This window comes from Crinia signifera, chromosome 5 (assembly GCF_055691185.1).
Source record: "Crinia signifera chromosome 5, ASM5569118v1, whole genome shotgun sequence".
NCBI lineage: Eukaryota > Metazoa > Chordata > Amphibia > Anura > Myobatrachidae > Crinia > Crinia signifera.
Genome location: NC_139221.1, coordinates 289,933,785 through 289,955,267, shown reverse-complemented (window position 1 = coordinate 289,955,267; position 21,483 = coordinate 289,933,785). Strand labels below are relative to the sequence as shown.

The 21,483-nt window shown below is 42.5% G+C and overlaps 1 protein-coding gene across 7 annotated transcripts in view; it reads right to left on the bottom strand.

Moving 5' to 3' along the window:
• Positions 1 to 906: 906 nt before the first annotated feature.
• Positions 907 to 21,483, bottom strand: part of ABI1 (abl interactor 1) — an 89,661-nt gene continuing 69,084 nt past the window's right edge. Inside the window, exons 4-12 of one of the 7 annotated variants that reach the window (XM_083189220.1) lie at positions 18,345 to 18,359; positions 17,364 to 17,464; positions 16,418 to 16,558; positions 16,006 to 16,106; positions 14,628 to 14,699; positions 11,104 to 11,280; positions 9,154 to 9,240; positions 7,387 to 7,572; positions 907 to 2,070 (exon numbers count right to left, since the gene is read on the bottom strand). In XM_083189220.1, the coding sequence (XP_083045346.1) occupies positions 1,895 to 2,070; positions 7,387 to 7,572; positions 9,154 to 9,240; positions 11,104 to 11,280; positions 14,628 to 14,699; positions 16,006 to 16,106; positions 16,418 to 16,558; positions 17,364 to 17,464; positions 18,345 to 18,359 (1,056 nt within the window). In that variant the 3' untranslated portion in view covers positions 907 to 1,894. The remainder of the gene's footprint in view (positions 2,071 to 7,386; positions 7,573 to 9,153; positions 9,241 to 11,103; positions 11,281 to 14,627; positions 14,700 to 16,005; positions 16,107 to 16,417; positions 16,559 to 17,363; positions 17,465 to 18,344; positions 18,360 to 21,483) is intronic. The other 6 variants (XM_083189225.1, XM_083189221.1, XM_083189222.1 and 3 more) reach the window with 6 other exon arrangements.

Here is a 21,483-nt window from a genome sequence, read left to right as displayed (position 1 = left end):
GCACAGTAATGGTCCCATTCAATGCGATACAACACTGGGTTGTTGCTTGATATAAAAAAAGGTTTCCGCAACGTATAAACTAGACTGAAAGTGCATCCATCAATCAAAACTAAAAGATCTAATGCACTGCCTGCAATAAAAAACAAATATCCTAATCTACTCCAAGACTCAACTTGTATAAATCTGTGTACATTTAATGCCATACTGTATTAAATATCTATGGATTTTGCATGAAGCGTATCCGCCCATTTTTTTTCCCTTTCCCCTCTAAAGCTGCATCGGAGTGTAGGCAAAATCAGCTCATCCAATCACATTTCAGGCTGTGCTTGCTGAACCAATCAGGACTTCAAGCGATATAGACCCAGCCAAGTAAAATTTGGACAGATTTACTGCAAGAGATGATTTTAAGTGAAAAACTAAATATAGGTATTAATTGTTGACATATCTACACTTTATAACATTAGCTGTGAAATCACGTCATTTCATACATGCCACGTGTTTACAGTCCACCACCATGAAGACTAAAGAAATTATAATCAGTACAAGAAGTTATGGCATTACCCATGCCGCAAGGATTCGATCACTGAAATATTAATGACCTCTGGCAGGGCTAACCCGATTAAAAGTAGGGAAAAAAAAGTATATTAAAGTAATTATACTTTCATTGGTCTTGTTGCAGGGTCTACTGAATTTGGCCATTTGTCTCATTCAGTTAGACTTGTGCCATGCCACCTATATCAGAGTGGTTATAACCGTAAGTATTGATCATGCCCATATTACTCCGAATAACTGGAAAAGTACAAAGTGAACTCATCTTAAGGTTGTAGAGGTGAAATTGCTTATACAATTATCAAAAGTAACATCCAATCAATTGTAAGTCATGCAAATTCAGCGACACCGCTGAGCTGTATGGATACAGTTTATTAGAGACAGAATATAATCATATCATTTAAAAAACAAGGGTTATCCAGAAGTGTGTACAGAATTTCCTCTTCCTGTGCTACATTCCAGAGGGATTGTGCCTTTAAATAACACTTTTTAGTCCATGTTTTGGCTCCGTACTGTGGAAAGCCAGCAGAACCAAAACCGGTCGTGTTTGAGCCAAGAATTACACAAAACTTTGGTGCGTTGAGGAATGGGTTATTCAGAATGGCCGTTGCAAAAACGTGAAGCGGTACATATTACAAAATACAGATTACAACCATTTTCGTTTCACAGATGGACACTTTTAAAAGACTTGACAAATCCTTAAAACTGGTGAGTACTAATGGTAACTACAATAATTATAATTCGGAAGCATTGCAGATTTAAAAAAAAAAAAAAATAATCAGTACTTAAAAAGGTTTTTGTGTGCATGCTTTTTTTTTAAAAAAAATTAAATATTAAGAATGAGCAATAATCTAGAAGAAGGCGATAAAACCAGCAGTAGCATCAACTCGGAGTCCAAATGTTAATGGTAGCCTAACGTAGTGTTAGTTTTCATGCTGCACAGAAAACATATGTCGTGGCACAAGATGATTCATGGATTTGTTATAATGTACTATTACCCTACATCCCAATGGCGTATTCAGGCTGGTCCAGGAAATTTTTTTTTTTATAATAATAATAAAAAAAAAAACGCAGATGTGAATACATAGGCGTAAACTGGTGCCAGGTTTTGTTAGGTCCACGAACCAACTGGTCTTGAGGCTTATGGGTAAATATCTTCCAGAGCACAGATAGAATAGGTCTAAACCCTTTTGGTGCAATAGCAGTCCTCTGGCACTGAACGGGTTAAAAAAAAAAAAGCCACAGTTTTATATGTACGAAGACATTATTACTTCTTACAATTAACTTTAAAATCAGATAGACTTAGTACTTAAAAAAAAAATAATAATTATAATTCGGTAAGACATTAATCCGCATAGTGCATGATTGATTCAACGTAATTTCCTGGGAAGAGGCCGGTCACTCCGTTAGAGACCCCTTCATACCAGCCATCGTCATTCTTCTTGATCACGTAAATGATTGATCCCTCCATGAAGGACAACTCGTCATCTTTGTCTTTCGAGTAGTCATAAATGGCGACAACTAGAGATGGGGAAAGAAAGCAGAGGAACATGACGGCAAAGAAAGTAGGCAATGGAAACAAGTAAATTACTAGAAAATGTAAAAAGTAGAACATTCGATCACTATTGGATAAAACCCATAAATATAATGTATGTGGGGGTGGTTCTAAACCTATGTCGAGGCCACATGCACCATTTGTGTTTCTGCCACAGTAAGGTCTGAGGGCCTCACTGAATGATATCCGACAGTTTAAATGGCTGCGCCACTAATTGTGATCATGTAGCCCAGTGGTTTCCAACCCTGGTCCTCAAGTACCCCAACAGTGCATGTTTTGCAGGTCTCCACACAGAATCACAAGTGCTATAATTAGCTCCACCTGTGGATCTTTTCAAATGTGCCTGAATAATGAGTGCACCTGCCGGGTGATATGGAAAACGTGCACTAGAAACATAGAAACATCGAATTTGATGGCAGATAAGAACCCTTTGGCCCATCTAGTCTGCCCCTTTTTTAAACATGTTACCTCAAACCATATTTGATCCTTATTTTTTTGTAAGGATATCAATATGTTTATCCCAAGCATGTTTAAATTGTACTACTGTATTTGCGTCTACCACCTCTGTTGGGAGGTTATTCCACTTATCTACTACTCTTTCTGTAAAAAAATCCTTCCTCACATTTCCCCTGAATCTTTCTCCCTCTAGTTTCAGTGCATGTCCTGGTGTTCTGTTGCTCCTCTTCCTGTGAAGAATGTCTCCCACCTGTACCTTGTTAAAGCCCTTGATATATTTGAAAGTTTCTATCATGTCCCCCCTTTCCCTTCTCTGCTCTAAAGTATACATATTAAGATCTTTTAGTCTTTCCTGGTACATTTTGTGATGTAGGCCATGCACCATTTTAGTTGCTCTTCTTTGTACAGTCTCTAATGTATTTATATCCTTCTGGAGATATGGCCTCCAGAACTGAACACAATACTCTAGGTGAGGTCGTACCAATGAGCTATACAGTGGCATTATTACTTCTTTCTTTCTACTGCTGATACCTCTCCCTATGCAACCAAGCATCTGACTTGCCTTCTTCAATGCTTTGTTACATTGTCTACCTGCTTTTAAGTCCCCTGAAATAGTGACACCTAGATCCCTCTCTTCCTCAGTAGTTTCCATTATAGTGCAATTTATACTATATTGAGTCTTTGGATTTCTGAGACCCAAGTGCATGATTTTGCATTTTTTGGCATTAAACTGTAGTTGCCATTCTCTTGACCATTTCTCTAATCTGCCTAGATCCTCAATCATTTGTTTTACGCCTCCTGGTGTGTCTACCCTGTTGCATACCTTTGTGTCATCTGCAAAAAGGCACTTTTACCCTCAATTCCATTTGCAATATCACCAATAAAGATATTAAAAAGCACCGGTCCAAGTACAGATCCCTGGGGTACTCCACTTGTAACCTTTCCCTCCTTTGACTGTACTCCGTTTACTACAACTCTCTGTTTTCTGTCCTGCAACCACGCTCTTATCCATTCAACTATCTTAGAATCCAATCCAAAGCTTTCAAGTTTATTTAACAGTCTGCGATGTGGGACAGTGTCAAAAGCTTTACTAAAGTCTAGATAAGCTACATCTACAGCCCCACCTTGATCTATTACTTTAGTCACCCAGTCAAAAAAGTAAATAAGATTTGTTTGACATGATCTTCCCCCAGTAAACCCATGCTGTTTTGGATCCTGTAAATTGCTGGTTTTGAGATATTCTACAACTCTTTCCCTACTACTGATGTAAGGCTCACTGGTCGATAGTTGCTTACCTCTTCCTTGCTTCCACTTTTGTGCAGTGGGACTACATTCGCTGTTTTCCAGTTCTCTGGGATTACTCCAGTAGCTAGTGACTGGTTGAATAATTCTGTTACTGGTTTTACCAGCTCCCCTTTAAGCTCTTTTAGTATCCTTGGATGTATCTCATCTGGCCCCATTGATTTATCCACTTTCAGTTTTGAGAGTTCTGTGAGGACTTTCTCCTCTGTAAATGTACTTGTCTCTCCCTCAGTTTTCTGACTATACTTGCAACTTAACTGTGGCCCCTTCCCCTCTCTTTCAGCAGTGAATACTGAGCAGAAATAATTATTAATATTATCTGCTATGCACTGTTGGGGGTACTTGAGGACCAGGGTTGGGAACCACTGATGTAGCCAATCGATTCGCCAAGAACCAGTACAGCATAAAGATTGGTCATGTAAGGTCTTAGAGGCTTCAACTAGTAAATGGATAAACTGTATTGTTCAATACAGCTTCACCCAAAAAATAGCTAAAAATCTCGGCAACTTACAGACCACCATTGCTCTACAAGTCTGAAGAGTACAGTGATAGCAAAAGTGGGAGGATATGTGCAAACGTCTTCACTCACAATTATACAATGGGAGGGAGATTTATCAACATTCGGTACTTGTTTCCTATCACGGCCACAATCGTGGGGATCGTTCCCCACGATGGACCCGATTTCCTTTGAAATCAGGTCCATTTTGCCGGCAAAGGTACAAAATCAGGGGCATCGCGTCGGTCGGGGCCATTAACATTGCGACCGACGCGATGCCCCCGATTTTGCCATAGGCTTCAATGTTAAAATATTTTTTAACATTGAAATCGTGAGGATCGCGTCGGTCTTGTGCCATTATAATGGCACAAGATGAGATGGACTTGATTAAGTCCATCTCACATTGAAAAAAATGTGAAATGGGCCAATATGACCCATTTCACATTATAGATGTCCCCGTCGTCACCCCACGATAGACGCCAACTCGAAGCGTGGCGAGCGCAGCGAGCCCGCGAGGGGCGGCGGTGCGCGTCCTCCGACCTTTTCATTCCCCTACTATCCACGTCGGCGTGGAGTTGAGAATACATAGTGTGGCGAGCGCGAGCCACCGAGCCCGAAGCGTGGCGAGCGCAGCGTGCCCCGCGAGGGGACGCGTATACCTGTGAAGTTATACGCTGCGCTCGCCACGCTTCGGGCTGCGTGGCTCGCTGCGCTCGCCACACTATATATTCTCAACTCCACGCCGACGTGGATAGTAGGGGAATGAAAAGGTCGGAGGACGCGCACCACCGCCCCTCGTGGGCTCGCTGCGCTCGCCACGCTTCGGGTTGGCGTCTATCGTGGGGTGGGGTTTACGTCGTAAAATTTGGGGGTCTAGGGAATATTTTACATTGAATCCAATGTAAAATCGGGTCCCAGGGACCCGATTTACATTTGATTCAATCAAAAAATCGGGTCGGTCGCATCGCATGCGACCAAATCGCATGCGATGGACGCGATTTTTCTGACACGACCACCCCGATGTAAATCGGTGTGGCCGTGCTAGGAAACAAGTACCCAACATTCTAAACAGGACAGGTGGACTGGAGCGGCGGGCAGCGGTGCTGCTAGTAATGTTAGGGCCCCATTGTTAAATTATGGACTGTGAAGGCTTTTGCCAAGCTGGCCATTACGGGGGCATAGGTACAAACTCAGACTATCAAGCTAGAAAGTTACAGTAGGTGGGGACTTCTTGTAGTATATAGTCCGCTGAAATGGGTGGGCACATTGGTGTACACCTGGGGATTGGATGGGGGTAAGGGTGACCATTCCAGTTACCAAATTTGTTTGCAATTGCTTTTACTGGGCCACAAATGTTATGGAAGGGATTCCTAAAATCTGGGCTTCTTCCCACCAGTTATGGTGCGATTTGTTTTTATTCACTTGGGTTCAGGAGTGGTTATAAGAAATGCAATAAAAAGTCTGCGCAACTAGGACGTAGGCCCGAGCGAATCCCTCATACGTAATCTGTTTATCCGATGAAGATTTGAGAAATTCCCTGTGAGATTTATTCCAGAAGAGCGCCAATTACTGGATTTCAGCCACATCATTAGATGAAGAAGCACCATACATGTACATGTGTTTGCTTTGCTAAACAAACACACTATTTACTTGAATGAATAGTAAAAACACATGTAAATCAGGGCACTTCGCAATGTAGAGAAAGGGAACTATGGGTCACTGCTGTGCCAAAACCTAGGCACGAGGCCAAAAATCAATCAATCAATCGTGTTCGGCTAGCATGAAAATCTTTAAATAGCCTGTTCTAGCATGATCCTAGCTCCGGGGGATTTGCTTGCATTCTCCAAATACAATGTGCAAAAATAAGGACAAACTCTTTTTTTGAAGCAGACATCAGATGGATTTGTTACTGCGGTTTCATTGCCGCCTCCATTTCCTTCAGTTAAATACTTGCTTCATTTTTGTATAAATATTTTAAGAGGTTTCAGAAAATCGTTCCAGAAGACTGGTCAAATGACTGTCCTCAGATAGCTGTACTGTTACACAAATGCTGTTCTCATTCACCCCATCCCCCAGCACAACGCTGTAAGCCAGCCACTCCCCACTCCTATTCAGGATGGTCATAACTGTATACAAGGAGATTCCCTATAGTAACTGCTTTCCTAAATTCCCACTTGTGAGGATTTCATGCGAGGACGTTGGGATTTCTGCTCACTGCTTCTGTGCATAGAGCAACGGTAATCAAGCGTAACACTCACTTGCCGTCTGGTGCATACTACAGTGAGCGGGTGGTAGAAGGGCCAATGGCGAGGTATAACAATACCATACCCTCCAACATGACCCATTCCATTAGGTACAAAATGCTCTGTTCCTGGACTTCCCTGCCAGTGGCAGTTACAGATGTGAGCCTGCAGCACAGTCCAATATTCAAAAAGGGGAGCCACACCAGCTGCCATCCCAAACATCACTGAGAGTTGATGTGACCCCCCCTCTTTGTTCCTGGATTTCCGTGACAGTTACAGATGTGAGCCTATAGCACAGTCCAATATTCAGAGCATTTTGTACCTAATGGGATGGGTCATGTTGGAGGGTATGCAATACACCAAGGGCATAGATGCACCAAAGAAAAAAAAATGTCAGCTACTGGTTCTAGAACCAATTAGGAACCATTAAACCCAATCTCAGACCGGAGATTGACACACAGCACACAAAACCCCTATCCTGCTCTAGCCTCACTCCCAGGTGGTTTATGTCCTGCTCGCTATAGCAACAACATACATAAATTATTAGACATGACCATAGAGTATTATTTAACAAAAAGAGAGAAGTCCCGCACCAGATTTTAGTAGATAGGTCTTGGACTGTCTGTTCTCCAAAGAGATATATTCCATATATATGACCATAGAGTAGTATTGCTAACAAAATGAAGCAGCTCTCCTCTGTAGCAAATATAATGGATGTCAACCGTGTTCTAGTAACCAGACTTCCAGCTAAATTGTACCGGAAGAGCTTGGGAAGAACCACTCACCTTTTTCAATGTAGGACTTGGGAGCCCATATAGGATCTCCGTCTGCATACGGATCACTGTACTGGACCACAGCGGCTTCTTCTTCCTCATAGTCTACGGGGGGTGGTGGCGGGGGAGGAGGAGAGTCGTCAAACATCGGGATCTCATCAGGTGGTGGCGGGGGCGGAGGAGTGGGACTATCAGCAACTTTAAAAAAATAAAACACGTATAAGATTGGGATTTCACCAGTGACAGGGTTACAGCAGGATTCATGACCAGCGGCAGCATAGTTCGAACGTTAGAAACATGCAGCAGCCATAGCAAACAAGCGTCTTCGAGTGCCCATTAGCTTTGTGGAATATTATCTCTTGCTGCTTTTCATTCTTCCCGCATGCCTGACTCAATATATGCGTTTTCTCCTGACTCTCTTGCAATTATATGCTTATTATATACATACTATTTTCATTTAAGCTGATGTTATTGTACATGACTTTGTATAGATGCTATGTCCAGTATCCTATTAGCTAGTGCAATTTGGCAACTTTTCCGGATAAGAAATCGGGGGATAAGTGGTGAAACCGCTTGGGTTTGACATCAGATCCGATCCGTGGTCCCATGCGCATCTGATTGGAGATCAGACCAGCTTGCACATCCGACCTCCAACGCGGACAGCATCACGGCAGTGGGGAATGGTATCGCATGTGATCATGCATGCAGTAGATCACATGTGATACTGCAACCCTGGAAGGTCACAGTTGGCTCAAGGGGGATTGGCTGAGACTTCTCTCCTTTAAAAAGTCACAGTAATGTATGGGGGGGTGTAAGGCACCGGATGCATAATCTGCCACTGGAGACGCGATGGTATCGGGATGTTACTAAAGCATACTAAACCCTAAACCCATTCCTTGACATCCTTAAGAACTTCAGTGAGCAAATTCATGATCACCTTACACACAAAGCACAAGCCTTACCATAATCTAGGTTTGAGTGAGTGGTAACATATGAAAACATTATGTAGAAGGTGATCTTGGCAAACAGAATCCCACAGGAACAAAACAGTAAAAAAGCCACTAGGAGTCGTGGTAAGATGCAGCTCCATTTCAACAAATACAGATATAAACATCATACTTTCAGACCACAGTGTTGATATTATTACTACTGCAGGATTTTGACCAATGGCTTTGGTTGTCTTAACGGCATCCCAAATTATAGTTGCCCACACAGACCAAAAGCAGCCATTTTGAAGTTGGAACAAATATTTAACGCATGCTGCCAGAGGGTCACTAGGGTTCATCCATTAAAAGGTAAAACAAAGATCCCACAGTGCCTTGGTTCAGCCCACAAATGGTTGCCTCGACAAGTACGCCTGATTGGGCTAGAAGAGGCCTCCACTAACACACTCATAGCTAACTGTGTACTGCTCAGACCATCTGGTTAAATAGGATAATATTTAAAAGCAATCGCAATATAGGAAATTGTATTTATTTTGAATGCAGCTTTCTCCAGAATATTCTTACATAATTCAGATAACCTGCGAAAATAAGTCTAGCAAGCGAATATCCAAAGCACTATGGTTATGTTTAGAATAAACCATCAAATACACATTATGAAATACTACAATTAACTAGGAGTCTTAAACTAAGTTAATGAAACATACAGAGGCTAGGTACCATGCAGCCTTGTCACCCATGTATGGAAGAATTGACCCAATTATTGGCAGCCATCGTTGCTAGCCATGCATAGTAGGCTTTGGTGCTTCTTAGCAGTGGACTTAGCAGAAGGACTTACTGTTTTCTTGCACCCTGGCCACGAAGCCTGTGAGAGGTATCTGTGGAGTCAACTGAGGCATTGGGGGAGGGGGAGAAGCGATAGAAACTGGAAGCAGCGACACCACAGTGGAGACGTAAACAGGTAAAGAAAAAAGAAGACAAACAGGCAGCAGTCAGTAACGAGGACCAGAAGCGGCAACATAGTTACAGATTAAAAACACACCAATGAAGTAAGGCCTTCAAAATTAAGGATTTCAATTGAACTTGGCAGTGCTTGCAAAGAAGAGTAAAAGGGAAAACTTTTTATGAATTAGGAAATATAAAAGTCAATTACACAATGTGACTGTCCTTAAAACCAGAAGTGTTTTTCCAGACCAAATTTGGGGACACTGCTCTCTGTGGAAGACCAAGTGGTTTTGCCTTCAATGTTCTTCCTCAGGCACAGACACACTTCCGAATGTGGTAGATAAAGGGGGCCGTCTTATCTCTGTAGATGTGGTGGTTACTACTCTAGTAGGGGCTACTAGAACATAAAGGCCGTCTGAGGGCTGTAACATGGCAACACAACAACTAAAACCATAAAAACGTTGTCGTTTAAAAGCACTATTTACTCATTTCAGAGTTACCGATCTGGCGCATGTATTACCAGAGGGGAGGCCCTTCTATTCATTCAGGAAATCACATTAAGGTGAGAAAAATACTTAAAAAAAAAATTTAAGCATGGGGTGCTGAGTTACGCCAACTCTCCACTCCTTTAATGTATTACGGAGTAGGATTTTTATTCAGTATCCAATGAAAACACATTTCACAATAAACCACTATAATAAAAAATAATAATAATAAAAGCAGATTTAAGGCATGTTTTAGATTTTAAGCCACTGAACAGATCACAGAATAAAGAGGACAATTGACATCACACAAATACAGACACACCGTGCAGTATTATGACGAGGGGAGGGACGGTCAGTGGACCAACTAGAATTCACACCACATGAATTCAGCACAAATACTGTATTTACTTTAAAAGTCTTATAGAAGGCAGACCAGCGTTCTCCCATCTGCCAGAACTATAAGGATCCAAGTCTCGGACTCTTGCTACTTGTGGTTATTATGGTTGGTTAGTTCTCCTGCAAGAGGCCGTGGGAAAAGTCTTAAACATATGCTCTATGATGTGGCAGCATTTTCCATATCGCTGGGTGGGTGGCAAGCTCTCAAAATGTGCCCTCTCAGCACATGGTAGTCAGGAGCTCGGATCTCCAACCTCTCCTACACCCTCCACCAGGAGAAATGAACGCTAGGCAGACAATATTACATTACTGTCTCACCAATGCTCTGCACATGTGTATATTGTAAGAGTACCAGTGGTGACGGACTTATACTGTTCCAAAAATCTTAAGAATGCGGCCTACCTATGAAGTAGGAGCAAGTGGCATCACTGAGGTACAAAGCGCCTCTTACGCCTATGTGAGGATAATACTTAATTCAGGATACTGGTTCAGCTCACAACATACAGTATGTGCAGGAAAACATTACACGGATATGTGCTGGACAGGTTATGGACACTATGGGGGAAATTTACTTAGATGGGAGTTCTATTTCACACGGGATGTTGCTCTGGGCAACCAATCAGATCCCATCTATTATCTTCTAGCGCAATGGCCCTCCAGCTGTTGTTGAACTTCATACTCCAGCATGCCCCTCAACCGTTCTAGCATGGCCAAATAGCAAAACTGATGTAGGGCATGCTGGGATGTGTAGTTCAACAACAGCTGAAGAGCCGAAGGTTCCCCATCCATGTTCTAGGGGGTGCTAAATAAATAAGCAGATTATAATTGGTTGCCCTTAGCAACATCCCATGTGAAATAGAACTCTTAGTAAATCCCCCCCCCCCCCCCCCCCCCCGATATACAGAAGGTGTGTGCAATTAATCCAGCAGAGTACATTAAGAAAAGCAGAAGCACAAGCTTACTTGAGTTTTGAGAATACAGAGGCCCGCCATTGATATGAGGTTGCCCAGAAAACTGGGAGGTCACAGAAGGGGTCCGTCTGTATCCACCAGAAGAAGCAGAGGACGTGGTAGAGTTGTGCCGAGAGATCTGCCTCGTCATTGAGCCAAACTGGGAACCAGGAGCTGAGCCACCGCCGACTGCAAAGAGTTAGCCAAGGAGAACCACGCAAAGCACTTAATTATTATGCAGTATAAAAGAACCAAGCAAAGTCTCATAATGGCACCACAAATCGCAGCATTTTGAAAGAGGATAGATAGGAGCTTTAGCTGGGCAGCTCCGCCCTCTATGATGTCACCTTCCAGACATCATATGCAAGTACACTGCTCCCTCACTGCTTTAAAAGTTGCTCGTGGGTAATATCTGAGTGATGGCAGCCCAAACATTACAGGATCACCAGAGTAGCAAGACAGCATTTCTATTACAATGTAAAGCTGTGAGGTTACTCAAGCATGTGACAATTGGTTCATAAAACCATATACCAGGGATGGGGAACCTTCGGCACTCCAGCTGATCTTGAACTACACATGCCAGCATGCCCTGCAACAGTTTTAGCAAGGCCAAATAACAAAAACTGTAGCAGGGGATGCTGGGATGTGCAGTTCAACAGCAGCTGGAGGGCCGAAGGTCCCCCATCCCTGCCATATACATATAACGTATCATAAATCAGAATGATCACCAAAGTACAACCAGTTTCTAAACACTTTGATTTAATTACTCGATAGCAGGCTAAAATTAAAACCTTATGTGTGGTTTAGAATCCAACATCATGTATAGGTTGTAAAACCACATACACACAAATACACTGGTTCCTGTTCTCAAGTAATCATTCTCTATATACTGTAGTAAATCATCTGTACAGCTAAAAATACAATTGTGAGTGAGTCACGGCATCTAATCCATCACCAGAAAATTAAGACATTTGGAATTAGCAGTTTTAGACTCATGCAGATTAATTTAGTCTGTTGCTCGATGAATGAGAACTTCTTGTAGACTTTCCTTTTTTGCCGAGTTCCCAACAGGTTATATCACGGTTATATCACGGTGCAGATCAACAACAATATATATAAAATTCAATTTCACACACCAAGAGTTGCAACAAACAACTACAAGGCCGAGGTATTGCTTTCTGTAATAATCTGGTCTGACATAATGTCGTTTGTTGGAGATGTACTCATGTATAATACATCCCATAACTGGTAATGGTGTAATGTCATTATTTATTAACAACGGGCAATTTTGAATTTAACAGCTGATGGCAAGGAAAGTCTGCAAGTCGCTTGGCAAAGCCTCCAAAGTGAAACACGGCTTAAGGATGTCTTTCTACGACCATCTTTAAGCAACAGAGCAAGGAGAACAAAACACATGAAGTTCGGTAGTAGGTCATCTTCACGTCCTGAAGATACCGCCCTGCTAATAAACCCTACCTCCTCTGTTTAGGACAAAGGCTCGATAATATAGGTCCTCCAAAATGATATACTAGATTAAAGCTCAAAATATGTGTGTATAGATTTCCTTTTCAGAAACCATTCACTGTAATATTACAGTTGTTTTGTACAATGTGGCAATAGAGAGACCTTCAAAAGGTCATGTCACATCACTACCTTCTGTGTTATGGGCATGGTTCAATAGATCCACAATACAAAGATATACAGTCCCTGGGTGACAGGCACAAAATGTCAACATGACAATGATGGAACAGATTTAGTTTTGTATGTTTCACGATATCTGTGCCAACTTATACCCCTTTCACACCAAGAAGCAAATTACCGGGTTAAATCTTTTCAAACCGGTAATTTATTGAAGAACCCGGGTTTTTCGGTGGTGTGAAAGGGTCAACACGGGTCTTACATCCTGGCACTCCGACCCCGCTCTTGACCAGGGTCAGTAATTTGCAGGTGGTGTGAATGGGGTCCGGCTGCACCCGGCACTCCACAAAAATGCCGGGTGGCTGGTGTGAAAGGGGTATAAGTGGAAATGTTTACCCTCACAGCGATCCCGCTTTAGGCAAGGGTACCTTCCCAATCACAGGCTACAAGCATAATGAATGATGCTACCGCAAAAAAAAAACACCTTATGTCATCGTCATTTGACATTTTTTGCACCTGTCAACCTTAAGCCTTTGAGTGCCAACATCTGTGAGAGATATGCAAAATATCTGCTAAAAATGTCAGCATCGCTCACATTTGTTATATAAATTCAAATAAATAATGTATAAAAAAACTTTGTATTTCCCAAATAATGAAAACATTACAGGTCATTGTGATGAATAAAAACGTTTGCTTGGCAATTTTCACACCTATTTTGACAAATTCACTTGGCACTCAAAAGATTAAGCACAAGATTAAGATTTAGCTGCCGACCTTCTGACCCAGTCAATAAATTGGGGTCTACCTTTTGACCGTCTATCTTTTCACTGTAGATCTATTAACCGGATACTCAAGTTTGGAGTTAGGATATATGTGAAGTGAAATTATTGTTCTGCTACTGGCCTATTGTAACTGATAGTCTTAAGGTCCATACACACTGGGTGACTATGCCCAGCGATGATCGCGGTCATCGCTTGGGGGGAAAGCCGCTCGGTGCATACACACTGAGCCGCTTTCCCCCTGCCAGGCGCCGCCAGCGGGGAGAGGACCGCTTTGCATAGCGCAGCACTATGCAAAGCCGTCCTCAAAGAGGCTCATCTGCTGGTATTACCAGCAGATGAGCGGCTTTCCCGGCGATGATGCGGGAGCACGCAGCAGCACTCACCACTCATCTAAGGGCCATACACACGGGGTGGCTTTGAGCTGAAAGCCGCTTAAACTGAGTGTTGAGCGATTTTCAACTCAAAGTCGCCCAGTGTGTATGGGCCTTTAGAGCATAATATAGATGTATGAATAGACTACAACAATAACTTATGATTGAGCACGTGTCCGTAAAGTGACAATCTCAAACGTAAAGGCCATGAACACGAAGCAGAAAAAAAACTTTACAAAAACGTATAATTTAAATTGATTTAAAAATAATAAAAAAAGCTTTACTTTCGGTTCACCTAGACCTCTATCTATCTTTACACTCTGCACTTTACCGTCATACCTGCTCTGAAAACCCGTAAAAGCCACAAGCACAATAAACTACATAACTGAACACCAGATGGCAAACTAGAATTGCATGAGGTGGTCCCTCTTACAGAGGCCTGCAGAGACACATGAAGAAATGCATCAAACACGCCAGAGTGCACACGGGTTCAAGTGCCTGGAGCCGGTCTTAAATTACAAATGGTTCTTATCTTCGGCCAGACATACGTCAAATAAACGGTTAGTTCACTTCAGAGGCTTTAACACTGGATGACGATACAAGGATTAGGAACATGATCAGTTATGTGAGATTCACCTATGGACCATTAACACCAGGAAATGGAATCTACAATTGTTGGTACACCTTGAAACCACCATGGATTAATGCAGAGAGGCACCCATACTCCACGTTGTAGAAGTCTCACCTGGAGGTGGGGGTAGAGGTGGTGGCAGAGGAGAAGGAGGTGGTGGTGAAGGTGAGGGACCACCAGAGAGACCTGGGGGAGTTTGGGTAGTGAAATAATGTGTATTGTCAGAACACACAAAGGCTGTAAAGCGACGCTTTGAAGATGCAACACATTATATTCAATAAACGAATTAGAGATACATTTTTGCATAGCAGTTTCACAACTTTTCTGTAATGTGCAGGAAGAAACATATGGCTAGTCTCAATGGAAGAAATGGGTGAGGCACATGACTGAAGGATTCAGTCAGCAGGTCAACCCTATTACCCATACCCATGCCTGACTGATCAGGGACATGTGAGCATATACTAAGTATCTATGAATCCAAACACTTTATCATGGTTTGTGTATCCTTTCCCTGTGTCGACAATGCCTAATGGTCCACTGGGAGTAGGTAGATACATAAAAATGGTTGACCAACCCTAGGTCGACCATTACACAAGGTCAACTTTAAAAAGGTTGACATGAGTTTTTTATATTAACCGACTTGGTTCATACTTCACCATCCAAGTGGACATAGAGACAGATTATAATAGCAGTGGGGGCACCGTGCCCAAAACATGGCGAGTGCAGTGAGCTATGCGAGGGGAGGTGGTGCCCTTATACAAAAAAAAAAACAGGGGAAATCTTGCGTCGACCCTCTCATGGTCGACCATGTTCATGTCAACCGTTACCTTGTGACAAGCTTGTTAATGTCGACCATTCTTAGGTGTTGAACTACAGTAGTTACGGTTGACCATTAGTGGTCGACCTAGAAATTGTCCATCACCTATACCAGGCCTGGCCAACCTGTGGCTCTCCAGCTGTTGCAAAACCACAAGTCCCAGCATGCACTGCCACAGTTTTGCTGTTATGGAATGCTAGAACTGTGGCAAAGCATGCTGGGATGTGTAGTTTCACAACATCTGGAGAGCCACAGGTTGGTCAGGCCTGACCTATACCATAACCTTCTGCCTATGTCCAGATTTGCCAACAGCCCATGCAGTTTGCAGAGATCACTAATCCTATAGCAAATGCTCCAGGGCACGGGCATATATAAACCTGGAAATCCATTCCATTTCACATTCTTATACAAATAGTCCTGATTTCCAATGAGTCACATCTCTCAGCTACTCTGGCCCATGTTTGTGATCGCCGCACCAGCAGATAAGGTCTTGTTGCTGAAGCTCACAGTGTTCTTCTGTAGAACACCGGATCCTGGCATGTTATAGGAATGAATGGCTGACTTGTCGCTGGCGATACGTTCTATGACTAGCTAAAGGATGAGGTAATAGAACACCTCGCACAGGTCTATTGTCCCGGCAGATCAATGCAAACAGTGACGGAAGACGAGTCCTACCTGGCCCAACAGTCGGTGGAGAAGGCGTAGGAACGGCTATTGGAATGCCGATACTGCTGCTGCCACTGTTTTCCCGACTACTGCTTCCTCCGCTGCTGCCACTGGGAATACATAACAAATAATGTGACATTTAAATGAAGACATTTTTCCTTTACACAGGGATGAACCTCCCCACAGAATGCAGCAGCTCTATGCTTCTATATACTTCTAACACACTTGTATTGAACAGCACATGGCATTCCCCGTATGAAACAATAGAGATTCGTTATGAAGATCACCTAGTGAACGCGATCCTTAACAGTAAAATGCCTATTCACTATCCAAGTATGGTAATGACCAATCATTGACTTTAAACAGAAAAGATCTGTTGATGGCCCCTCCCCCCTCTCTATATGCTAGTGAACCCCGATACCTGTGTGTTCTTGGCCTATTGTTCAGAGATGCAGTCCTGCCAGGACTGTGCTGACTTCCAAGCCTAGCTGGACTGGTCATGTAATCATTGGGGACCGTTGGAGGTTTAACGGGCTCCAGAGTTTTGTACGGAGTATTTCTTCTGCAAAACATAAAGCAAAAACGTATATAAATGAATAAAATTTTAATAAAAAGATGGTTCTAAATTGCAGCTATCACAATCGCATACCTTCCAACTGACTCCCATTTTTCTAGGACTATCTCGCTGGGTATGCGGTCCCTAGGTGGACCATGGCTAGGTTGAGCACTAATGATTGACAGTGACTAGGTTGGCACCTAAGAATGGTCGGCATACATTAGGTCAACATTGACAGAAGGTGGACACAAGCCTAAGGTCAACATGAACATGGTCGAAAGCATGGCGAGCTATCAACATAGGTCGACAGACACGCAAAAAAGGTGAAAACGTATGTCGACCTTCTTCATGTCAAACCTATCCATGTCGATCTAGGATATGTCAACATAGTAACTACTGACCATTAGTGGTTGACCTAGACATAGTCTATCATCAATAACGTAACTGTCCCACCCACAGTCAACAGTTGAGTGGGGGATCAGCGGTTACATAGACACCGTGCGCATCTACTCACAGTACCAGGACAGCCCAGCCTCTCAGAGTGCTGGGTAAGCCGCCACAGAGACACGAATGTCAAAAAGCCCCACCCCCTTTTGGCCTTTGCCCAATTTAAGGACATACATGTGCAGGGTCCCACTCCATAAGTCACCAGTGTTGGGTGGTATGCAATCAATAAGTCAGGGGGGACTTTAAAAAGGACTCCATGTAGATCTAATATGGAATCATAAAAAGGTGTTGTCCGTGCTGTCCATATATCACTCTTTCACAGGTAAACATACGCAGCACATTGCTCCTACTCTCTAGAACTTACCCCAAGGTCCCCCGGCCTTGCATGGGCGGACTGGGCGGCTTCTGTGTAGGGGGCGTTGTCCTGGTCAGAGTGCCAGTTCTTGCAGCCTGGTTCCCGCCATGCTGTACAAGAAAAGTGCATGTTAATGATTATTGCTGCTTTGGCAGAAAGACTTTAAAGCCTCAAGAATTAAGGCAAACCGTTCTGTTTCTAATATATATAGTATACTTATATAAGGATTCCCAGACACAGCTTGAGGAATGGATCATAGTATCAGATACATTTTTATAGTACTGCAGGAATAATACTTTAAGGGTTTTGCACTCCTTATAGTCTGATGAGACTGGAGAATATAAACCATATCATGTAGTTTTACTTTGTATGGGCACAATACAATCACAAGAACAAATGGCTAAGAACTTTGCCAGTTCCACCTCCGTAGCCCTGAATAAAATGGGAGCAGCTTCATAAATTACATTTTTGGGCAATTGTTGCAGTACTCTCTAACAGTCTGTAGATGGCGCTGTTATTTGGAAGTCTGTCACAATTACATACATCAAGATTAAAACAGGATTATGAAGCCTGTGAAAGGCAACCACGTAATAAAAATGGATTTAAAAGAGAATTAAAAATAAATGGGGGGACGGGACCGGATGGCCCAGTCCCTAAGGCAATGGTTCTTAGCACACGCCTTTTAGTTTCTCATGACATAAGACCCTTGTGTAATACACAAAAATATGAAACCATCCAACTTGTCTGGGAAGCCTTCCATATAAATGCAGATGAAGGAAGCAAGGAATCTATAAAATGAGGAAGCGCTATGATTAAGTTCAGATAAATACATATCGGTGCTACAGCCATGATGCCGATACACAGGAAACAAATACAACTACATATGGAGGCGGGAAATAGGAGGATAGGGATGCAAGATGTAATTGGCGGAGTTCTCGGCAGCCTCGGTTATGGGAAATTTGGGATGAAATGAGAAAGAGCTTGGCTTACCTTGGCCTTTAGCCACTTAATGATGGCAAAAGGGAGAAATAGAAAGGTATAGATTAATGGACTATCACAAAAAGAGATAACATATCAGACATACATGGAAAGAGTTCCCTCAAGGAACTTCAGATGAAATTATAATACAACACTGCCCCAGTATTTAAAACCAACCAGTAGAGATTACTAGACCCATTGCATGCACACAGTGCTGGCAGACATTGTTTATTGAATTCGATCAGTGTTCAAGAAAAGGGGACCATGCAGCTCTGTAAACGTTAAACACTATTCCAAGTCTGATGGACAAAAGCTGCCCTATATACCAGTATCGGTTTGGGTACACAATTGGTATACCAAAGTAGTGGTTGAGTCACAAGATGGCTACCTGACTAGCCAGCATTAGTTCAGTCACAAGATGGCTGCCTGATGCATCAGTGTTATTTTGACAGGCTGGATTAACAAACATACAAATCAACTGTGTGTAAGCAACTGGTTCACTTTCTCTTCCATTGACAAATCCTCTACAAAAAAGATCTTTCTCTGACATGTCTTTCAGTAAATAAGTGAGGGGAAAATTTTTTTTTTACTTGACTAGATTATAAAATTTTGTTAAGATTTGATCCCAGGAGCACATTCTGCAAAACTACATCTATGTAACGTGGGCAATAAATCGCCCTGTTCTACCGATGGCAACCCAGGCACTGGGAATTGTGGGGATGCTCTCCTGACGTATAGGTCCCATAAGGTTAACCTAGTCCTGCTTTAAATGATCCTTTCCTGGGAATACGAGGTGCTTGTACCCACTTAACTGCAGGCTGCAATAGCAACATGTCAAACCCGAATTAAGAATAATCCTAAAAGAGAGGGGGGGGGGGGAGGGGGGAAACACATAGAAAATCAATGATTTAATCACTAACGGTAGAATTTCAGAGACCACCAGCCAGGACCAAGAAAATTGGCCAGTAGGGGCAATAGTATATCACCCTTATAAAATCTCAGGAGACGAGCAAGAATTTCATAAAGAATAGGCCCTAGAATAAATATGGAAACCCTTACGCCATCAGGATATAATGCCATAACAGTATATGTGAAGTATAAGAAACAAGATAGATAGATAGCGATAACTAGGTTAACTCACACTGGGCGGATGTGTGTTATTGTGTTGTTTCGTGTAGTAAATGTTAAATGTGATTAAAGTATATTAAAAAAAAAAAGGGTATATCACTTGCAGTACTAGATGGAAATCTGGGTACAGTGGAAAATGGCTATCCCCCGGGAAGGGGACAAGCCACGAAAAGATTCGTAAATGTTGTAAATCCATTTTTTATGAAATATTTTTAATGTATGAAATGTCTGTATGTTTTTTATATGTATATACTCAATAAAAAAAAAAAAAAAAGAATAATCCTAAAACCGAACAGCAGTGAGGTGTCCACTGAATTATTAAAACATATTCAGATCTAGGAAGGAGACATGCATATAAACAATAACTAGTCACGCATATAAACAATTCAATTTAACTATTAAGAGTATTATTTTTGTCTACTTCTAAGCATTATGTCTACCTACCCCATAAATTGGCATATTTTTTAAAGAATTGGATTTCAGGTTTATTTTTGTGGTGTGTTTAAACTTCCAAAGATTAACATGAAATGTAACATGAGTCACACGGAATGACCCACCACCTGAGGATCTTCCAACATTTGTCAGTTGTTAATAAATACACCAGTGCTCCAGTATGGGAAACCGATACAGTGGGGATTGGGATTGGCAAACACCCGTTTACACAGATAAAAGCCTAATTTATGACACCAGAAGGTCTGTATCCTGACCTCCTCAGTCAGCTGGTGCGTCTGACATGCATTACTGACCGCAGCTTCCTCAGAGAGGGGGAGAAAAGCACAGCCAGGAAAGACAAAAAAGCATTTGTGCTAAACCCGTAAATATATCACACATTGGGTTCTTTGAGTTCTCATTCTCACTTCCTCAGCATGAAAGGAGAACTGCTGCTATGTCCATCTATGGGTAAATTATGAGGCTTGGCAGGGCTGAAACTAGGATTTTCTTCACCCGGGGCAAAAGAGTAATTTGCCTGCGCTCATCTCCCTGCATGCATGTATGGGCACTTGGTATATGCGACCTCCAAGCCCCTCCCAGGTTATGGCCCCTGGTTTGGTCCTTGTCTTTCAAACGTCTTCCAGTTATAACTGTAGTGGCAAGGAACCTTAAGTGGGTGAAACGTAAGTGCTTCCCATAGGAAGTAGATTGTCACTCAAAGAAAACCTCCTATTGTTAGCTACGAGTAACAAGTTTGTGGAAGGTTTCTTCGGTAATCATATTTCCTTGTAAGCAACAAGGGTCATTGTCACTGGCAGTGTACTAAAGATCTTTTTATTAAAGCAACCTTGAAATGCTTTTGCCAGAGCAGCCACAGTACTGGCTGTGTGACAACGGGACACAGTGAGATCTTTCTGCATAGCTGGCTTTTGGAGGAAAGGGTGATAAACCTACATCTGGTCCCTAGATCGACACAGCCAATGTTTTACACAGGGAGCAAAGGACAGAGGACGGTAGCCCTGGAACCAGTTCTGGTAGCCTTCGGAGCTAACTGAATTGACCCACAAAACTACACATTTTGCCATCTCCTAAGATTGCCAACTACAACCGCAAAATCTTCATCCTCAACAGTTCTAGGATAGGTCCCATTTTTAAAACAACTGGGGCAGCAGGGGTGGGTGGGCATTGGCTGGGGGGGGGGAGGTTGCCAGACTAGAAATCATTCCCAGGCCCCAAAACTCCTAGGGGGCAGCCATGCCCAACCATGGTCAAAAAGGTACACCAACTGTGCAGGTGTTAGTGATATCCAGGCTTCAGCACAAATGGTTGAAGCACAATAACTCTGGTGCTAATTAAGTCACCTGTGCTCAGGTCTGGAGATCACTAAAACAAGCACTGTTGGTGAGCCTTGAGGACCAAGGCTGGGAATGCATGCCTTACATAATATTTCTTAAAAAAAAAAAGAGGGGGGCGGGGCACAGGGTAAGAGGTAGCTGGTTGGTGTCGAGAGGAATCAATGAACATTTAAAAAAAAACTGGTGTTTCTGTTTCTACTACTGTACAATAAGGATAACTTTTTTGTTTTAGCATT